The 20,596-nt window shown below is 32.4% G+C and overlaps 2 protein-coding genes across 4 annotated transcripts; one reads left to right on the top strand and one right to left on the bottom strand.

The window, feature by feature from the left end:
* The first annotated feature begins 5,132 nt into the window (after positions 1-5,132).
* LOC133675865 (small ribosomal subunit protein RACK1y) lies at positions 5,133-7,260 on the top strand. The gene is made up of 2 exons (XM_062097389.1): positions 5,133-6,139; positions 6,931-7,260. Exons 1-2 carry the CDS (start codon positions 5,252-5,254, stop codon positions 7,027-7,029), a joined length of 987 nt encoding a protein of 328 aa, XP_061953373.1. The 5' UTR covers positions 5,133-5,251; the 3' UTR covers positions 7,030-7,260.
* Positions 7,261-10,037: 2,777 nt separating this feature from the next.
* On the bottom strand, positions 10,038-19,310 carry LOC133675912 (uncharacterized). 3 transcript variants are annotated; one of them, XM_062097468.1, is made up of 10 exons: positions 18,764-19,309; positions 18,204-18,673; positions 17,418-17,617; positions 16,080-16,250; positions 14,433-14,747; positions 12,656-12,814; positions 12,425-12,574; positions 12,094-12,300; positions 11,964-12,002; positions 10,038-11,794 (listed from the first exon to the last, which is right to left on the bottom strand). In XM_062097468.1, exons 1-10 carry the CDS (start codon positions 19,164-19,166, stop codon positions 10,255-10,257), a joined length of 3,654 nt encoding a protein of 1,217 aa, XP_061953452.1. In that variant the 5' UTR covers positions 19,167-19,309; the 3' UTR covers positions 10,038-10,254. The 3 variants fall into 3 exon arrangements, with proteins under 3 accessions (XP_061953452.1, XP_061953453.1, XP_061953454.1); XM_062097469.1 differs by having other exon boundaries at positions 16,080-16,247; XM_062097470.1 differs by lacking the exon at positions 11,964-12,002 and having other exon boundaries at positions 18,764-19,310.
* Positions 19,311-20,596: the final 1,286 nt, after the last annotated feature.

Raw genomic sequence — 20,596 nt, 5'->3', positions numbered from 1 at the left:
TATCTTTTCTCTTTATAAAACATTTCAAACAAATCACTTATAAATTCATCATCATGATCACTTCTTATGTTTATGATTTAAAAACCCTTTTTATTTTCAATTTTTTTATGAAAGCTTTAAAATTCATAAATAGTTTCATCTTTTGATTTTAAAAACAATATCTTGTAAAGTCATCCACAATCATGAACACATTTATTACCGCTTATGCTTCTAACTCTAGTTGGTCCAAATAAATTTGTGTGTACTAATTCTAAAGGTTTTTCGGTAGAAATGTGGTTCTTGCTCTTAAAAGATGTTTTCACTTGTTTACCATTTGATAAACATCACATAACTTATCCTTTTTTAATGCAATTTAAGGAAGTTCTTTAACAAGCTTATTTTTTACAAGTTTAAAAAGAAAACTATTATTAATGCTAGCAATAAGACAACTTTCTATCCTTATACATGCGTAAATTTTAATCTTGTAAACATTTCCTTTTATATTACCAATAAATAAAACTTTATCATTTTCAAGGATTAAGCAATATGCATGGTCAAACATGATTTTGAACTCTTTATCACACAATTGATTAATACTTAGCAAATTACATTTTAGATCATTCATAAGAAAAACCTTTTCTATTAAGAGAGAAGACTTACCTTCAATATTACCAACTCCAATGATCTTTCCTTTTGAGTTGTCTCTAAATGTGACTTTTCCACTATTGATCTTGGTTATGCTTGAAAACAATGAATCATCTCTAGTCATATGTCTTGAGCAAGCACTATCCAATAATTATTCTTCATATTCCTTTGATTCCTACACACACAAAATCAAGATGAAGTTTTTGGTACCCGTACCTTCTTGGGTTTTTTTTTTCGGTTAAGTGGTGGTTCTTTTTCAAACCCAAGTCATGCTACCAACTTTGTCCTTCTTTATATAACATGCATAAATTAAATTATCAATACTTCTACAATGATGACATGTTTGGTTTTGATCATATGATTGTTTGACTTTAACAAAGTAGTTCTTCAAATATTTTTTGTTCCTTTTGGTTCGATACCGTATACCTTTTTGTTGAAGACATATATTTAACTAGTAAGCATGATATCTAAAATCATAGAACCTTGAGTGAACTTTACTAATATGGTATTCGATTTGTCTACCTTTTCTTTTAAAGATTTATTTTCCTCTTCAAGTTAGCTAACATTGTCATTATCAATAATAATGTATGCTTTCTTTTCTAATGCATCTTTTTCAATAAGTAAACATGCATGACTCTTTTTCAATGAACTATATTTATAACCTAGTGTTTTAAATTCATTATACAATGATTCAAAGGCATTATATAGTTCATCATAAGAGAGGTCACACTCATCATCCAAAGAAATAATCGTATTATCATGTTTAATTGCTATAAAACACATGTTTGCAACATGCTTTTCATCGTCACTTGAGCTAAAGTCTGATTCAGCACTCCATGTTACTTTCATTGCTCGTTTATGATGGTAGTTCTTCTTTTTATTTTGAAAAAGAGGGCAATTGACCTTAATGTGTCTCCTTTTGTTGAACTTATAGCATCTAAGTGCCTCCTAACTAGATTCTTCCTTATTTCCATCTTTCTTGAAGTTTGAGAACTTTTTATTCCCTTGTTTTTTTCTTAGGAAATTTTAGAATTATCTTATTATAAGTGCAATTTGCTCCTCCACTTCATCATCATCATCATAGTTAACATGGTGTATGGTTTTGAATACCAAGTTTTTTTTGGCTTCTCATCTAATTTTTGCTTTTTCATGGTGATTTTTTTGAGTCATTAGTGAACCGATGAGCTCTTCTAATGGAAGTTTGGTGAGATCTTTAACTTCTCAGATTGTTGTAACCTTTGCTTTCCAATACTTTAGCAAAGACCTAAGAATTTTTCTCACAATATCAGTATTACTATAAGTCCTACCAAAAGCATCTAAACTATTAGTGACAGTTGTCATTCTAGTAAACATACTAATTGTGAATTCATTTGAAAGCATTTTGAATAACTCATATTACTGTACAAACATATCAATTTTGGATTCTTTAACTTGATTAGTACCTTCATGAGTTACTTTTAAAGCATGTCATATATCACTAGCATTTTTACAAGATGATATTCTATTAAATTCACTTCTACTCAAGATACAATATAAATTGTTTATAGTTTTAACATCCATAGAAAATAACTTCTTATCGCCATCAGTATACTCACTTCTAGGTTTATGAATCGTTATATCATTTTCATTCTTAGTAGGCTTGTAAGGTCCATTTTCAATAGATAGTCATAAATCATAATCAATAGATTGAAGATATAAAATCATCCTAACTTTCTAACAGACATAATCATTGTCATCAAAGAATTGTGGCCTAGAGGTAAATGCTATTTCATTTTGAACATTTATAGCTAGTAGTTGTCATTCTATTTAAGTCTAAGCAAACTTATATATATGAGAACTAAGCTTCAATACCAATTGTTGTTCTAGGATTAAGGCAACAACAACACCTAAGGGGAGTTGAATTAGTTGTTCCACTAATTTTGTCTAATAATGCAAATAATCACAAAAGGCACTTATAACACAATAACCAATAATATAATTAAAGTGTTTAAAGTAAAGAGATAAGAAAAGAGAGATTGCAAACTTGTTTTTTAATGTGGTTCGGCAAGCCTACATTCACATCTCAATTACTAATCGTACTTGAGTATTACAATTACAATAAGATTCAATTTCTCAAATAGTGGATCATTCAATTTCTTTATATATCACTCAATAGCACTTAAAATTATTAAATGTGTGCAAGTGTAATGAGTGTGTGAGATTTTATACTCTTATGCTAGAATATAAAGATTTAATTTAACATAACTTAGAGTATGTTAGAATTCATGATTTCTAGTTGGTTTTTCTTTTGGTATAACTTCTATATCATGTATGTTTAGAATCTCTCCTTAATTTTGCATCATATATATATATATATATATATATATATATATATATATATATATATATATATAAACTAGTCATTTATAGCCACTAGAATGCCTCTAACATCTAAAGTGGTCGATTAGTTCAAATGACCATATCATTTGGTTGACCAGTTCCTGCAAAATTCTCAGGTGTTCATCATGGATGAACAATGGTCGACCAGTTCAGTTTAAAAATCAGTTTTGACAGTTTCAAACCTAGTGAAACTTGAACCGATTACATATATATCAATCCTATTTATGCATGCAATGTGAAATGTGTGAGTTCATTTTAGTTTGCTATTGAGTAAGATATAAAGATTTAACAATAAGCTCTACAATAAATCCTTAATAGCCAAGTCTTCACTAGCTTTTCACCCTAAACTTATTGATGAATTTCTTCTCTCGATTCCATATACTTGTTGATGTGATATTCATATAAAACATGTTTAAATTTAATCTTATTCAAACATATCATTAGTCAATTTTCCATTTAATTGCTATCACTAAAATACAAGATATTATAAATATTAATATGTGACCCATAAGTCAACAATAACTTACACATATAACTAATCGAAGTTAAGTGTTAACTCTCAGTCTATCAAATCCAAATTATTCCAAATCCTTTTTTTCTACTTTGTATCTCTTAATGAGAGGCCTTTTGTACATGTAAAATCTAAACTCAATCATTCACAAATCATGTGATGTATATCAACTAGTTTTAATAGCAAAAATCAGAATGATAAATTAGAGACACAATAAATTTTAAAGATTATATTAAATGTAATTAAATATATAAGTATAAATTGAATAAGATATTATGGTATTTATAGTCATTTCTTTTAAGTTCGATGTTAATTCTTAAGCATAATAAATTCACTTTTATAGTTTATCTTTAAAAGTTCATATTTAACAATGCTACATATACTACCCTTTTCATATACTTATAAAATTACCAATAAAATGATTTTTTTTAGTTTTCTTTTAAAAAAACCTTTCATAATAATTTTTTTGAGTGTCAATTTATCTCACTTGCAAAATATTTTATGATTATAATCTTATTTTTTATATTACTAATACTAAAAACCTTGATTATACTCAGATAAAAAAATAAGATTTTAAAAATAAAAAATATATTTTATATATTTTTAAATGTTGGTTTTAAAATAAAAAGTTTAATTAATACTCACTAGAATGATGAGTTGCCCTAAAATATCTCTAAGAATTACAAAAAATTAAAAGAATAAATTGTATGATAATAAATATTTTAATTTAAAAAAAAATTTAAATTTTTTTTTTAAAAAATATAAAAAAATAAATTTAAAAAGTTACACAATAAAACTTGTTGTAAATATTTTATATATATATAAAAGATTTTCAAATATAGTTTAAGGATTTTGTAGAAAAATACAAGAAGATATAAACTTCCAAAAAAACTTAAAACTAAACTTATTGATCTAAAGAAATTATCATAAACTTGGTGATCATTTATCTTTTAAAATGAACTTGTTTATGTATTTTGTTTTTAAAGTCGTAGACAAAGACAAAGGCATTTGTCAAGGAAGTAGTGAGAATAATTATCTTATAAACACAAAATTAAAAAGCACAATGAAAAATCAAATAAAAAAATATATTGTGAGACATAAAGAGATCATTATTATCAATATATAGAAATAGGTATTATTATTTGAAGGTGGAATCAAATAATTAAACCAATTGAGGTTTTACATATGTTTTTACATAGTTTAGTTGACAAATTTATTAATTACATAAAGGTTGTTGGTATTTATGTTCTATTTTTGTTTTTATTTTTTGTAAAATAAAAAATTATTTGATTGATTTTAAAATCTATATTTCTTAAGTTAATTTTAAAATATAAATTATAAATGTTAAATTATAAGGTGACAATATAATAAAAATTTTAAAAATTTATTGAAAATATTTAATTATTTGAAATCCAATAATAAGAATAATAAAAACAAGTTTTTATCATTTTATTTTCAAAAGGCTTTTGAAAACAAAAACAAATATATACTCAAAAGTTTGAAATAATTTCAAAATAAAGAGAGAGAGAGAGAAGAAATTATTTGGGCTTAGGCGGGGCTGGTGTATCAGAGCCCAGTGATGATATCAAAACTCACAAAACCCTAGTTTGCCTGTGCTTACGCTTTCTCCGTCTATAAATATCTCGTTTCTGCTAACCAGTTCCTTCCTCGCTGCCTCTCTTGCTCAAAAACCCTAGAAAACAGCAGCAGCAGCTCTTGTTCTTCTCTGATCCAGCCATGGCCTCCGATACCCTCGTTCTTCGCGGCACCATGAGAGCTCACACTGACCAGGTTACAGCAATAGCTACACCAATTGACAACTCTGACATGATTGTTAGTTCATCCCGCGACAAATCCATCATTCTTTGGAGCTTAACCAAAGATGAAAAAACCTACGGTGTCGCTCGCCGTCGTTTGACGGGGCACTCCCACTTCGTCCAAGATGTTGTCCTTTCCTCGGATGGTCAGTTTGCTTTGTCCGGTTCCTGGGACGGAGAGCTCCGTCTCTGGGACTTGGCTACTGGTGTCTCTGCTCGCCGATTTGTTGGCCACACCAAGGATGTGTTGTCTGTTGCTTTCTCTATTGATAACAGACAGATTGTTTCTGCTTCCAGGGATAAGACAATCAAGCTGTGGAATACTCTTGGTGAATGCAAGTATACCATTCAAGAGGCTGAGTCTCATACCGATTGGGTTTCGTGTGTGCGTTTTAGCCCAAATACGTTGCAGCCCACGATTGTTTCTGCTTCGTGGGACAAGACAGTAAAGGTCTGGAATTTGACTAACTGTAAGTTGAGGTCTACCCTTGCAGGACATGGTGGGTATGTGAACACTGTGGCTGTTTCGCCAGATGGGTCATTGTGTGCTAGTGGAGGGAAAGATGGGGTGATTTTGTTGTGGGATTTGGCTGAAGGAAAGAGGCTTTATAGTTTGGATGCAGGTGCAGTGATTAATGCTTTGTGCTTTAGCCCCAATAGGTACTGGCTATGTGCTGCCACCGAGAATAGCATTAAGATTTGGGATCTGGAGAGTAAGTTGGTTGTTGATGATTTGAAGGTTGATCTCAAAGCTGAAGCTGAGAAATCCGAGGGTACTACCGGTACTGCTGCTAGTACCACGAAGAGGGTAATACATTTCTCTGCTTTTGTTGTTCTTTTTAGTTTTAGTTTTCGGTCTTTTGTTAAATAGGTTGTGCTATATGGATATCCTTTTGCTGATTGTTGGATTGAAATGATGATTTCTGTTAATTGCTTGTGTTATTTTTATATTTGCCGAGTTGGATGATTTCTGTTAATGGTTTGTTCTCTGGTTAGTCTCTGTGTGCGCGCGCTGCAAGTGCTAAATTTGTATTTGTTGTGAAAGTTTTGTATTGCTAGAAAATTGGTTTGTCTGCCTGTTCTGCTGTTAATTCTTATGAGAAGTTGTGATTTTCAGATGTGTTGGAATCGTTTTGCTAGTTGTTTTATGTTGGTTTTTGTTAATAGGGTTGGATAGCTATTATGGCAGGTAAATATGTCTTTTGTTTGTGGACACTGGAAATGTTCTAGAATGAATATTCTTGGCATCCTTATGACTTGTATTGTGCATGTTTTTAGGCATGGAACCATTCAGAGAGATTTTTTTCATTTGGAAAACCAATTAGTTAATTTGAGATGCTTAATTCTGGTCTAGTCAAACATATAATATAGATTTGTTCTTCCTGCTGATTGATAGATTGTTTTCTAAAAAGTACTTATTTTGATACTATGCTTTTGCTGATAATGGTAAGATTTTGCACCTAGAACTGTGCAATACATTTGAGTTTTTTATACCTATAGAATCACTTGATGGTACCATGATAAGATAATGATATGCCTTTTTTTTGGGACAATTATAGAGCAATCCCAATTCACATAATTTTGCTTTGTGTTTTGTAGATCTATTGCACAAGCTTGAACTGGAGTGCTGATGGAAGCACCTTGTTCAGTGGTTATACTGATGGTGTTATTAGAGTCTGGGGAATTGGTCGCTATTAGGGAGCTTTGAGTAGTTACCAGGCGCCTTCCTTTTTTCTTTAGTATTTTGAAGACCAATTTAAGATTTTGTTGAAATTATTGGATCTTATGTTATCTCTTGATGCTGGATGTTACACATTGGATTGAGCTGGGGCTATATTTTTGTTTTTCATATCACATGTTAGATATGTTGGTTTTGAATTTCACATCGGTACAAGTGGTTTATCAAGTTAATTGATTTTGATTCTCCTATCTATTTGGCGTTGCAAGTATTATAGCATTTGCATCATAAGCGTTGATGCTATCATTTTGAATCAATACTGATTGTGTTTTGTTACGAAGAGTCTGGTGAAGGCCAGCTCCTGAAGGACTGCTTTTTGACTAGCTGATATTGTTGTCTAATAAAGTGTATATGCTTATCAAACATAGTTGTCCTGTATTCCCCTATCGTGAATGTGTTGGGTATTGCTCTTTGCCTCGGCAAATCTGACATTATGCCCATTTAACTGGTCATGGATGATGGATGAATGTGTAATATTTGCTACTGGAGCACAGCATGAAGGGAGAATTCTCGGCTCTATCAATCGGAGGCTTGAAGTTCTTAAGGTTATTTGTGCATCTGATCGATTTAGTTCTGCTAGACAACAAGAATGAATCCGATGTAATCCTTGAGCTACAAAGAAAATCTCGTACAGGGTAAAATCTAAGGAAGATACCAGATAAAGAAGGTTTGATGGATGTTGAATGGAAATGGAGTGCAAACTCTTGGCAAAAATTTAACCTCCTGGGTTAAAAAAATCCCTGGAAATTAATTGTGATGTGGTATAAGAAATTAATGGTGTGATATTACTCTGTTTTTAGATTAGTGAAAAGTCAAGCTTTTTTTTCCTTAATTTTTTTTAGGATTCTTTTGTTTTTCTTTTTTTTAAAAAAATTAATTAACCTTAAGTTTAATGGTATAAAACTTTAGAATTTGCTTTCAATCTAAGTTATTTCATTATTATAATTCAAGCCATGTTTTGATTGGCCTTTTATTTTTAATTATTTTTTTTGTTATCTTTATTTTTTATTATTTAGTTAATTAAAAATTAAGTTTTATAATTATTATTTTTTGTTTTATATGATGTATTATGGTTTCATGATCCATTGTGAGTTTTAAAATTTAATCATCTTAATATAGGTTATTTTTTTAATTTTTTTTTTAATTTTATTCTTCAATTATATTACAAATAGATGCTTATGCATTTACATGGTGGACAATATTATTCATTAAGACTTGAATTTACCTTACAATATACTGAAATACCCGGGGAATTCACTATAGCAGTGATCATTACCATGGAAATTTTATTTTAATTTTATCCTCAATTTATGTTCAATTTTAATTTTTCATACCCAATTTGATGAGCAATTTGTCAAAATTGATAAATGATAAAACATAATTCAAAAAATGGATCTAAGTCAAAATTTAAAAATTCGATGGAAGTAAAACAAGGAGAAACCCATGACGAATTTAAAATTGAGGATAAAAACTCTTTTTTGTCTTTATATTGTTCTTTTTCATTCTTTATAGTTCCTATTTATTTTTTATACTTTCAATTTTAATTTAAAAATTCATTTTCCTTACATTTAAGTTCTTAAGTTAAATAAAGAAAAAGAACAATTATCGATTTGATCACTTTTAAACTATAAAAATCATCATTTTTGGTGTTAATAAATTCTATTCAATAAGAAAAATGTAACGGTGGTTGGTTTTTTCTCTAGACATTCATAAAAAAAAAATCTAGTTTAATATAGTTTTTTTTTAAATAATTTTAATTTTTTTAGTAATTTTATAATATTTTAGGATTGTTAAATCATTTATAAAGGAGTTTGTGGTGTTATAGAGAAGAAATCAAAAATTAGATTTTTGGCCGAAACAAAAGAAGTAAACCTCCCTCAAGTTTTTGTGTTTTTTTTAAGGTGTAGTTATGAGCATAGATGATCAACATGTCCGGTTGAGCGATTAAAGTGATGGATTTTAAATTTGGTGATCTTCCCTCGTATAGGTTCGACTCCTGTTGTCCACATTTGCCCAATTTTCTTTCTTCAAGTTCATTCCTTTTTTTTTAGCAAACTTTATTCTCTTTTTTTTTTTGGACGCTTTTTAAGTGTTTTTTTTTTAGTTTTTGAGAATATTGGAGAATATTATGTTATCAAGCATATTGGTAATAAAATTTGGATAGTATTTTTTGAAAAAAAAATAACAAGTGACATGCAAATAAATTTAAAAAATCTATAAAAAATTTATTAAAAATTAATATTGAAAGTTGAAATTGAAACAACATGATAAAATAAAAAATAATTTCTAAAAAAATAAAGTTATTAAAATAAATTGAATCCATGTCCTGAATTGTAAGTTTGACTTGTTTACTTGGATTGATTGAAAATTGAAATTTTAAATTTATTTTCAGTTTTTTTTTATGAGATTATCGCAATTTCAAATAAATATCTCAGCTTTAAGTTGGTGCTCAGTTTTATAAGCATCTATTTTTTTATATAATTAAATAAAAAAAATTTACAAAACAAAATATTAAACCCAAGAAAGTCTAAAACTCAAGTCACGGATTTAATAGATTAAGTTACGGAACCTAACTTATTCAATATATCATAGTTTTAATATTTTTAAAAAATATCATTTAAAAATATATTTTTAAAAAATTAAAATATATTTTTTCTTATTATTCAAATTTAATTAAATTATCAAAAAGTTTAATATTCAAAACTTTTCATGGTAACCTAGTAGTTTGTCTAAAAGCAGTATCGGTTAGAGGTCCATTACCGTTGTATACACAGCTGCTTTTGGGCTTGTTGGGGTACATGGAATTTTGTAGCTTTTTTGGTCTCCCTTGAGCAGCAGTTGTTTTTCACCGATTTTATCAAATTTGGACACCATGAAATCACCTCTGATTTTGATTAGAATTTAAAAATATTAAGCCACATACAAGGCACCCTACTGAAATAGCTTCTTTTTTTTTTTTCTTGTGGAATAAAATAAAATTGCTCCGTTTTCAAAACTTTTAATGTGTTAGTTTCCGCAGAAGTAACAATCACATTCAATTGTATACTACAAAATTCAGTGTACTCAGTCTCCAAGCAAAGCCCCGCCTCCACCAGAATTTCATCTTCGTTTCTTTTCCGCACTGCACAAAACGTTCCTATTTACAGATTTCTCTAACCCTGGAGGTGTAAGCTCTCCGCTCATGATCAGTGTTTTGAACGTCTTTTATAGAACTTTAAGGCTTCCCCACTGGCTGATGGAGAGTGGCTGGACCGTCCACCTGGCTCAATGTCATTGCCTATGATAGTTGGCTTGCTACTTGATCCAATTGAGTTCTTTACAGAACGTGACAACTTGTCTGGACCTGTATCACTGCGCGGTTGTTCTGCCCCTTTGGAATGCAGCTGCGGGCCCTTTCTTGCATGGGTGTGGGTGTTCACCCCAGAACCACTTCCAGCAGGAGAAATGTCACCGGGCTCAAGAACAGCTTCCTGGTCGATGCTTCCTGGTTCTCTCACTCCTTCCATGGGAGCGAATACGCCACAGTTGTTCACATCTAACTCACAGCGCTCTGTCTGCATATGATTTGATTGATGTGCGTACATATCACATGATAAACCGTTCTCTGAACTTCTGCCATGGGAGCATGTCTGTCCTTCACTATTGCGCACAGCAGAGGACAATTTATTACCATTGCTAGGTTGATCTACTCTGGAGAGCACTTCAGGCCTCGTTATCATACTGGAGGATGAGCAAGCCTGACCAGCATTTTGTGCAACTTTAAGTCTTTTCTTCTTTGATTTATCCCTAAGGAAGGAGGCAAGCACAACGTCATCTTCATTTTTCGTTTCTAAAACCTTTTTAGAACAAGATTTGCCTCTGGCTTTTGATTTTTTGCTGGTATCCTGCTGACAAGGAACAGCAGCAAAACATTGGTCTTTCCTTGATGGTTCTTCATTTCTTATTTTCCTCCTGCATGGAAGCTTAAAAGCCTTCCTCTTCTCATTTGTAGGGGTCCCAAATAAAGAGGATTTGTTCATGATTTCAGTACTAGTTACTCTTAATTCTGAATTCTCATGGGGCGGCAGCAGACAGTCAAGGCTACCTGTCCATTCTGAACTCTCTGAATGTAGTTTCGGTACCCTCTTCTTGCCAGGAGCATCACGCTGACCAAGTACGTTGTCCTCTTCATTGGTTGTCACTAAATTTGAATCCAGATAATCATTAACCAACGCACTAGCATCAATAGTAGTTTCTGATAACACAGAACTCCCTTCACTTGATTTAGCACATATGTTCTTCCTAGAATGCTGCTTATGAGCTCTTCTTTTCTTACTTGATGTGGTACTGTTCGGGTGAAAGGTCTGAGAAACGTCACCATTTATTATTCCAGCATCCAAGTTTTCAGGGGGTGACAGGAGAAGACTCTTGCTGTTTCCATCTCTGTCCACAGGCTTACGTCCCTTAGGATGCAAGTCGGGAAGCCGCTGGTTCTGACTGGAATCAACCCCTTGAAAACTGGTTGTCATTAATGGTGTCAAATTAGAATTAGATGATGGATGATCTTGACCTCGTTCAGCATGTCTGTTATTTTCTGAACAGTATTCCATTGTTGTCTCAGTCAAAACAGAACGACTTCCACCTAAGTTGCCAACCTGAGTGCCATCAGGTATCTCTGGCACTTCCTTGGAAGAAATTTGCACCTTTTTCCTACTCCTGTTTGATCTAATCTTCTTTAAAGCATTACTGCATTCCACAAAAAAAAGAGAAAAAATCAGAGCCATGATTGAACCAAGAATAAGCCTACAGATACTGATAGACATAATTCCTTAGTAGCTTAATAATATGACATGCAAGAAAAACAAAATCCTAATACATGAACAAAGCAAGTAACATGACTTGAAAGATAACTTACCCAGGTGCAGCAACTTTTTCCATCTGAGATTCTTCCCTCCTGCACAGAAGGGAAGGCCTCAAATCAAATACAGGGTGCACTAAAAAAACAAAAAACAAGGTGGCAATATTTGAAATTCTGAACAGCATACCTTAACTTTCTCTTACGTTTCCTAGATTGATCCATCTTTTCAGGTTCAGATACTGGTCCTGTAATTGCCAGTGGAACAAAATCATTTGGGCCAAGTGCTGGCCGCTCTGACTCACGATCTACGAAGTTGCTTATAAGAGCAGCTTTCTGCATCCTCCTAGCCGCCTGTAACAAGGGCACTTCATGTGGAACCAACACCTTCCATCTCCTGGTTATGCAAATAGATGCAAATGAGAACAAAATCTAGAGAAACTTCATATGATGAAAAAAAGTACAATGAACAACACAATCAGAGATTTTAAATCCATCCATTAAAATCCAAAACATGATACCTCAAACACTGATTATCAGTTCTTTGTGGGAGATGTTCAGCAACCTTGGACCAGCAATATCCACATTCTTCAATTGCTGCTTTTAACCTCAAATCCTCTTCTTCAGTCCATTCATCCCGATTCATAGAAGGATCTAAACAATTAACCCATCTGTCACATAAATAAAAAGTCAACATTACTTCATATTGTCTACAAAATTAAATCTACTTCGACTTTGAGATTATACTGCACCTTTCTCTACACTGCACTTGAGTTCTACCTGGCACAAATTGAGCTATTTTGTCCCATTTCTTTGGACCAAAAAGCTTTACAGCTACTTTCAGGCGTTTGTCTTCATCCAAAGTCCACCTCCCAACCCTTCGTATGGCAGGATGAAGGGTTTTCTTCCATCTGTATATTGAAACATCGTGATGGTACACTCATTTAACAGAACTGGACTTAACAGATGCACAAGAATCATATAAGAAAATCTGTTGTCTGCAGTAATGATCGTCATCAGATGGAAGGCATGGATTAACACATGAATCAATTCAAGAACTAATATAAAGGATGAATTGAGGCCACTGATGGTGCAGAAGAAAGAAAGTGAACTTTCATGGAACCAAAAAAACAAAAAACAAAAGAAATAGTGTAAACTCCTCAAAAAAATGCTTCAGTGAAAAGACATATTATGACACCTTTGATGACACTTTTAAGCATGTTTGGCAATGCTGAGACTGAATATATACAGTTGACAGGATGGTTTGTACTTTGTAGGCCACACGACCTGTGTTTGTGGCCAGGACCTCGGTGCCAACCACAGCTTAATTGGAAGATTAATAAAATACCTAAGGAGTCTTCAAAAACAGCTTACAAGGATAACCAAATAGAATCTACTAGTAGAACTTTCTAGATTTGTGTAATGGTAGGATAAAATCAAGAAGGCCCAATTGAATTTACAGATATAAGACCAAGTACAGGGGGGATATATTGCCACATTAAATTTGTGAAACATAGAGAAAAAGAAAAACACACATATTATGTGCACACAACACTTTCACCTTTTGGGTGAAGATGACAAGTAAAACAAATAATCCTGGAAACAAAACTGACAAAAATAAACCCTGATCTATCAACTAGGTGACTAAATGATTTAAACAAGTTACAAATATAAAATCCTTGATGATTTTACAGGGAGGTATCCTCCATCAAACTAAAGCAGCAGGCTCTATAAAATACTTCAAATCTCACTTGGTAAAAGACAATCTATCCTTGGCATTTATCACAATCACAAAATACCATGTATATAAGCTCCATTCATTTAAAGGCAGATTCAATTGGAAATCTTCCGCTGGCTTCATCATTTTTTTTAAAAAAAAAATCTCACCGGAATACACAATTTTAACGCGCAACCTTTAGGTTGTGTAACTTGTTGAGAAATTTTCATGGAATTTAAAAACTATAGAAAACACATTAACTAATAGAAAATGAAAATTATTCTCTTGGAAAAACTTGTTTTCTATTTCTCCAATTTTCTAGAAAATTGAAAAACACCAAAAAGTTGTTTTCCAAGTTCTCCAGTATAAAAACAAGGGCCTTGTTTGGTTTATCTAACTTTTATGCCTATTTCTTTTATTATTTTAATGTAAGCCAAACAAGGCCTTATTTTTTATTGTGGAAAATTTGTATTCAATAAACATGTTTCCTTAATTTTCCATCGAAAAATCTTTATAAAATAAATAAGAAACTAGAGATGGAAATTACAAAGCATTTTTCTTTCCGTGGGGAAAATGCTATCAAGAAATTACAAGAATAAAAGGTAATGTGGGAAAGGAAAATGCTTCACACTTGTTTTTATAGAGTAAATGGAGATAAAAAGAGAAGAAAAGTTGAAAACAGTAAACTGTTTTTTGGTTTGTACTTGCTTTTTTTTTTGGTATGAAGGAAATTTCGCACAGAGAATTCAGCGACTAAAAGGATGTGCTCAAATTAAATAGTTACAAGAAATGTTTAGAGGGAACAAACTGACCTGTTAGAGCATTGAGTACCAGCTCGTCCTTCCAAAGTACAAGCCACAGACTGCCAATCTCTTTCACCATAAGTTTCTACAGCAATGCGAAGTTGAGCATCCTCCTCCTTGGTCCACTCCCTCTTCAATATGCGCGCATTTAAACTCCTCTGGAAGCGAGATAGACACTGAGATGGAGTCCTATTCGTTCCCAATGATACTGCAATATCAAACCAGTTAGTGACCCCCTTCTCCTGGACAATTAACAAGAGATTCTTATCCTCTTTGATGGTCCATGGACTTTGATTTATCAACAGATCTTCAAAATTCAGCCACCTGCAGGCATTAACCATTTACATCAAGACAAACACACATGTAACAAGCAATTCAGAATTTATAGCACTTTTACAAGATAAAAATATGTAAGCACACAGGAATCTGTGATGACAATCATCATAGACGTAATCAACACTGCTGTTTTGAGTAAAGCAGAAGTCACTTATGGGTCCCACCTGTATGACTTGCATTAACCTTGCACTTTTATTCAAAGCGAGCAATGGTAAAGATGTCTGTTATGATCATCGTCATAGAAGTCTGTGAATCTAGCTTGACAGGGGCTTCATAGAAAATAAATAAAAATGAAAACACTTGTCAAGAACAGCACTAATGGAGACCAGAAGCAAATCGAACACGGCGCTAGTGATAGTTTTCCACTTAGATCGCCTAAATTAAATTAAATGGATTCTTAAGAGGGACATCGAAAGTCTCTTTTTTGGGAAGGTCCTAGAAAGTTGTCTAATAGAGCCGTTCTCGAGTGAGTTCCAATTCCTTCCAGATATTAGGCGAGAATCTCTACAAAGGATCGAGGCCTCAAGGGAGAATGCCGCGATATGCAATAAGCACACTGTGGCAAATCTCCCAATCACTTCCAACGAAATTTCATCGAAAGTCCAGTTTATAGGTATTTTGACGGTGGTGAGACCATTAAAGAAACAGAAGAACCTAGAACTAGAAATCCATTAGAAAATGCCAGGAGTACATAAAATAACAGAAAACTATGAAAGGGAATCAAATGTGTTTAGATACATACTTTGTTGAGAAACGAGATGACTTTTTTATAAATATAATTTGGGTGCTACATAGAATGTTAACTTGTGGAACTTGGATCTCATTTGACATGACTAAATAAAAATTAAACAGAAGCTAAATGCTGCTTGCAAAATGTTAGGATTTTTATTTCACTAAGACATTATTAATAACACATCTACAACAAATTAAAAAATTAGTTCTCCTATTAGCTGAAATGTGTTGCCTATCATCAAAGAAAGTAAAAGGTAATCCCAGATACCAACTGCGTAGTTAACAAACTAAAATTAATACAAGAGAAATCACCTAGTCATAAAGTCATAAACAAACCAGCCAACAAAGCAAGGATAAGAGGTCAATTAACTAGATAGAAGGGGAAAACATGGGCATAGAAGGTAAAGGGTGTGTGGCAAGGTTAATATTTCATAGACTACCAGAAGTTTTTTATTGTCAATTTAATAATCAAATGGCAAACAACAAGTCTATGGTTAAATACTTTACAAAATGTTCAAAACAAGCCATGCAAAGAAGGTTCATAATTTGACTGCAAAATAAGAGTTTACTGTTAAAGAGACTAACTACCGTGCTTCACACTCTGCACCAGAGCGACCTGCAACATACGAGGAAGCCAACTGATCCCAATTAACCCTTGGAAGAAACTCTCTAATCTTTTCAGGGGTAATTTCAAGATCTCTGATTGATAATAGAATGCTATCCAAATTTTTTCCATCTTCAGGAGATCCTTCTGAACTACTTCAAAATAAAGCATGTCAGAAAAAGAAAAGCTAGGTAAACAACAACAAAAAAATAAAAATAAAACCCGAAGAAGTCATTAATATGTATAATGCAATGCCTAAAAGTTTAATAAACAAGAACTGAAGGTGCATCCGTGCATGCATGCATCGATTTTCCCCGAAGATACATGCAAGGCTTAAGGCATACATACAAAGACAAACAAAATCAATGCATCAGCCTTTATCACTAAAGGACTTAGGATATCCTATTTTCGCACCTACACCACATAGATACACACACATCATACATATATAGACACGCCAACTCAAGCCCCCTCCCCTCTTCTGCCGCCTTCACACCCACAAACAAAACAAAATATGAGAAACTCCACGTAATCTAAAGTAGAATGATTTTCTAAATTATAATGACTAAATGTACATAGAAGTGTTACATATGCATGTCCAGGCCCGAATTAAAGTTTAAACTGTGAAGCACCTTTTCTCTTAAAAGACGCATATTCAGCAAAGAGCAGTCTGATCAAAAAGCACAAGCTTTTGATCATGTTGCTAAAAAGTGCATGTTATAGTTTCTACTGAATTATACAGGTGATTAATTAGGCCCTTGAACAACATTTATTTCATAAAATGCTCACAGCATAAATTTCCCTTTCAAATATTGATCAACGTTAATAAACATATAAAGCATTCAAAATGTAACAAATAAACTGTGACATCAAATTTTTATCATATAGTCTGTGCTTGAAACTAAATTGTAGCCACATAAATAAAAAACTGCTTAACCAAATTCTATATATGGATTATGGTAACTTTTTTTCATCACAATAAATGTACGTTGGGAGCTTTAGACATTCTGGATTTGATAGTTTGCTAATTTCACTGCATATCACACATGTCAGACCTTCTAGTTCACTAGCCAATTAACAACTAAAGCATCTAAAATAGGCGGACATAAAGTTTTTAATAGATGGCAGACAGAAAACACAAGAAAGCACCAAACGTTCATAGAAGTTAAAAAGGAATGCTTTGCAATAATAGGAAATTAAATGTTGACACACTATATCATAAAATGTAAGATTTGGAAGTCAAGAAGACTGGGTCGGACAGGGCTGCAACACCCTTAAGATATAAATTTTTGAGCCATCAGTAAAAATATAATTGAACATACCTGAATTGATCCATGGAAAACTGAAGCATCATTTCTTGGAGTTGTTGTCTTATTCCCTTTCCAAGATTTTCCTTCTCTGTCTCTGTCCACTTTTTACGATTCAGTGAGAGTGGAAAATTAGTCAATGCTGTTCTATAATTAGCAACATGCGAGTTCTCCACTGGCCCATCTTGCAAAGGAGAGACCTTTTTACCATTAACCTACATCAACATAATGTGTCCTTGGTGAAGAAAAAGCATTCAACTTCAAATTATAAAGACAACTAATATAATCCAACTCAAACACCTCTATAAAACTCAAGCCACTAATGTTACATGGGTTCGGAATTGTCAAAATTTCCTAAAACTTGTAAAATTTGGGCATATAATGAAACACCTATAGAGATAGGGATATGAGGCACAAATGGGCAAAGAAAGGCTTCAGACGAATTCTAAAATTGAAAAGGCCATGATTAGTAAATAAAAAAGCTCATGCTCACATACATTGGTGCTCGCGAAGACCGACCCTTCAACTCAATGAAAACACCTACTTGCTTCTAATAGTACCAAGCACCATTACATATTCATAACAGAAATATTCCATGCAAGGTGAATTTTTACAATAATTTATTTCTGAGTTACTGTAATTGGCCGTATAACTCGTATACAGATATTTCACCAAAAAACTCATTCAGACAATGGAGAAATGGATCCCTAGATAAAAATAAAAGGATCTAAGCAGTATGATAATCAAATGAAATACTTCAGTAAGCAGTATTTAAATGCCTAAAATAAACAGGATGATTACCTTCGGATGCTTAGAATTTGATGTCTTTCGTGCTGACACTAATTGGATCCGTGGATCCTTCCTCAAGGACAATGCCATTCCCGTAATTTTTCTACACGAAAACTGAAAATCTTTCAAAATTTTCACCTTGTCCTTCAATTTATTATTCTCCTCAATTCTTGCTTCAATCTGAATTAACTTATTTTGAATAAACTTCTGACACGACCTATTCCTCTTAATTGCATCAATAAACACCTGAGCCGACTTCGGAAAACTAGAGTAGTCCAACTCCAACGTAGATAATCTACCACTATCCAATTCATTCTCCTCAGCAGAAGCAGAATTCCCTATCTCCACATTATCACCAAGCAAATTCGCAGCATTATCATCTTGTTCAGTAACAGGTAACACTTCACAAGCAGTATTTCTTTCAGCTAATGAATTATCCGAAGCTCCAACCTCAGGTTTCTCCGTTTCAGTTTTCAATTTTTCTACATTAAACAAAATAAATTCAATTATAAGCTAAAATTAGAGAAATCTTAATTAAAAAAAGTAAATCTAGATACGTAATTACTACTTACCTTGATTGTTATTGTTATCATAGGCGGCAAAACGGCGTTTAACAGCACAGAGTGTTTCGAAATCATCCTCCTCGTCATCTGAAACCGGCGGAAGCGCACAAAGAGGTTTTAAAGATAACGGCTCGAGTGAATTCGCCGATGTCGCAAACCGATTCTGGACGCTCCGAAACAATTCAAAGTCATCCTCGCTCCCCGAATCCGAAACGGAGGCGCCACCACAGGAATTTCCATCTGCTTCACCGCTTCCGTCGGAGACAGCGGCGGAAGGAGAGATATTGGTGAGGTTAGTGCCAGTTAGTAAGCAAGCTTGCCTGAGAGCCTCCATGTCGTTTTGGAAGTCGTCGTCGTCGTCATCTTCTTCCTCCTCATCATCGTCGTCATTTGGGCGTCGGAAACGAGACATTGTGTGATCACACGATGGCGTATGAAGGAATTTCTTAGGGTTTAAGGTGAACAATTGTGGTGGAGATTTGAGGGAAAAAAAGCCTTGATGAAATAATTTTGGCTTCCATATTTTATTAAGCCCTGTTTGGTATTGGAAAAGATAAGAATCGGCTACATTTTAATTTTTTTTATAATTTTAGATGGTTTTGATGAGTTATATTAAAAATAATTTTTAAAAAATTAAAAAATATATTATTTGATCATGTTTATATAAATTGGGTTGAACCAAAAGCCTACTTAATTAGTTCTTCGTAGACTTAAGTTCGCATCCATTTTAAGAGACCATTTAGAAACATATATAAAACCTTGTTTTTAAAAAGTTGATTTTTTTATATTTTTTAATTATTTTAATATATTGATGTCAAAAAAAAAATTTAAAAAATAAAATAAAATAAAATAATATTATTTTGATGTATTTTCAAGTAAAAAACACTTTGAAAAGCAACTGTTACCACACTCTTAAACACCTCCTAAGTCATAGTTATTAAACCTGGTTGGAAAATTGACTTGACCAGGTGGTTAAACCCAGGTCACCCGGATTAACTTGGGTCAACTCAAGAAAATAAAAAAAATAATATTTGAGGTTTTAGTAAACAATGCATATACATATAGACTATAAGAAAAAATATGAAGCATGAAGTATATAGTTATCTCATACCGAAAAATTAAAAAACAATTTATGTGGATATAAGCTAATATATAGTTATTCCACATCGAAAAGTTAAAAAACAATTCATATGGATATAGGTTATAGAAAAAAAATGTAAAGTTAAGTATTCATAAATTAATTTATATTTTTAAGGTATATTAAAATAAAAAAATGTTAAAAAAGAGTCGAGTCTCACCTAGATTACTTCGGGTCACCCAAGTTTCGAGTTAACCAGATAGGTCACCCAGTTTGACCAAGCCAACTGTATCTTTGAGTTTTTATGGTTTGAAACTCGGTCAAGGCCCCAAGTCAACCAACTGGGTTGGGCCGAGTTTTATAAATATGCTCTAAACTTGCTTATTGTTTCTATTATATAGATATTTACTAGATTATTGATTCGCGTTATATTATAGGTTGAATCAATTTTTTATCCAATAGTTGATATCGTGTTTTCTAACATAATATTTTTTAGTCATTAATTCAAAATATGATGTATATTAGATGACATCTTCTTTAAATATTGATTTACAACAACATATTGAATGACATTTTCTTTCAAATATTAAGACTGTAACATATTGGATTGACCTGAATTTACCAATCAAATTTACGACTCAAGTCATGAGACTATGATAACCCTATAGAAATTAAATCAAAATAAATTATGAAAGTCAATTCCTAATTAATACAATGTTGAAAAATAAAATTAACTAAAATGAACTAAAAAACGACAAATCCAC

This window comes from Populus nigra, chromosome 16, assembly GCF_951802175.1.
Source record: "Populus nigra chromosome 16, ddPopNigr1.1, whole genome shotgun sequence".
Taxonomy (NCBI): domain Eukaryota; kingdom Viridiplantae; phylum Streptophyta; class Magnoliopsida; order Malpighiales; family Salicaceae; genus Populus; species Populus nigra.
This window is presented reverse-complemented; position numbering and strand designations above follow the sequence as displayed.

Coding starts and splice junctions, on each gene's coding strand:
- LOC133675912 (XM_062097468.1), bottom strand. CDS start 19,166: ATGTCTCGTTTCCGACGCCCAAATGACGACGATGATGAGGAGGAAGAA. Junction 18,674..18,763: donor TGATAACAATAACAATCAAG/GTAAGTAGTAAT, acceptor TGTTTAATGTAG/AAAAATTGAAAACTGAAACG. Junction 16,251..17,417: donor TTTTCCATGGATCAATTCAG/GTATGTTCAATT, acceptor TTTATTTTGAAG/TAGTTCAGAAGGATCTCCTG.
- LOC133675865 (XM_062097389.1), top strand. CDS start 5,252: ATGGCCTCCGATACCCTCGTTCTTCGCGGCACCATGAGAGCTCACACT. Junction 6,140..6,930: donor CTGCTAGTACCACGAAGAGG/GTAATACATTTC, acceptor TGTGTTTTGTAG/ATCTATTGCACAAGCTTGAA.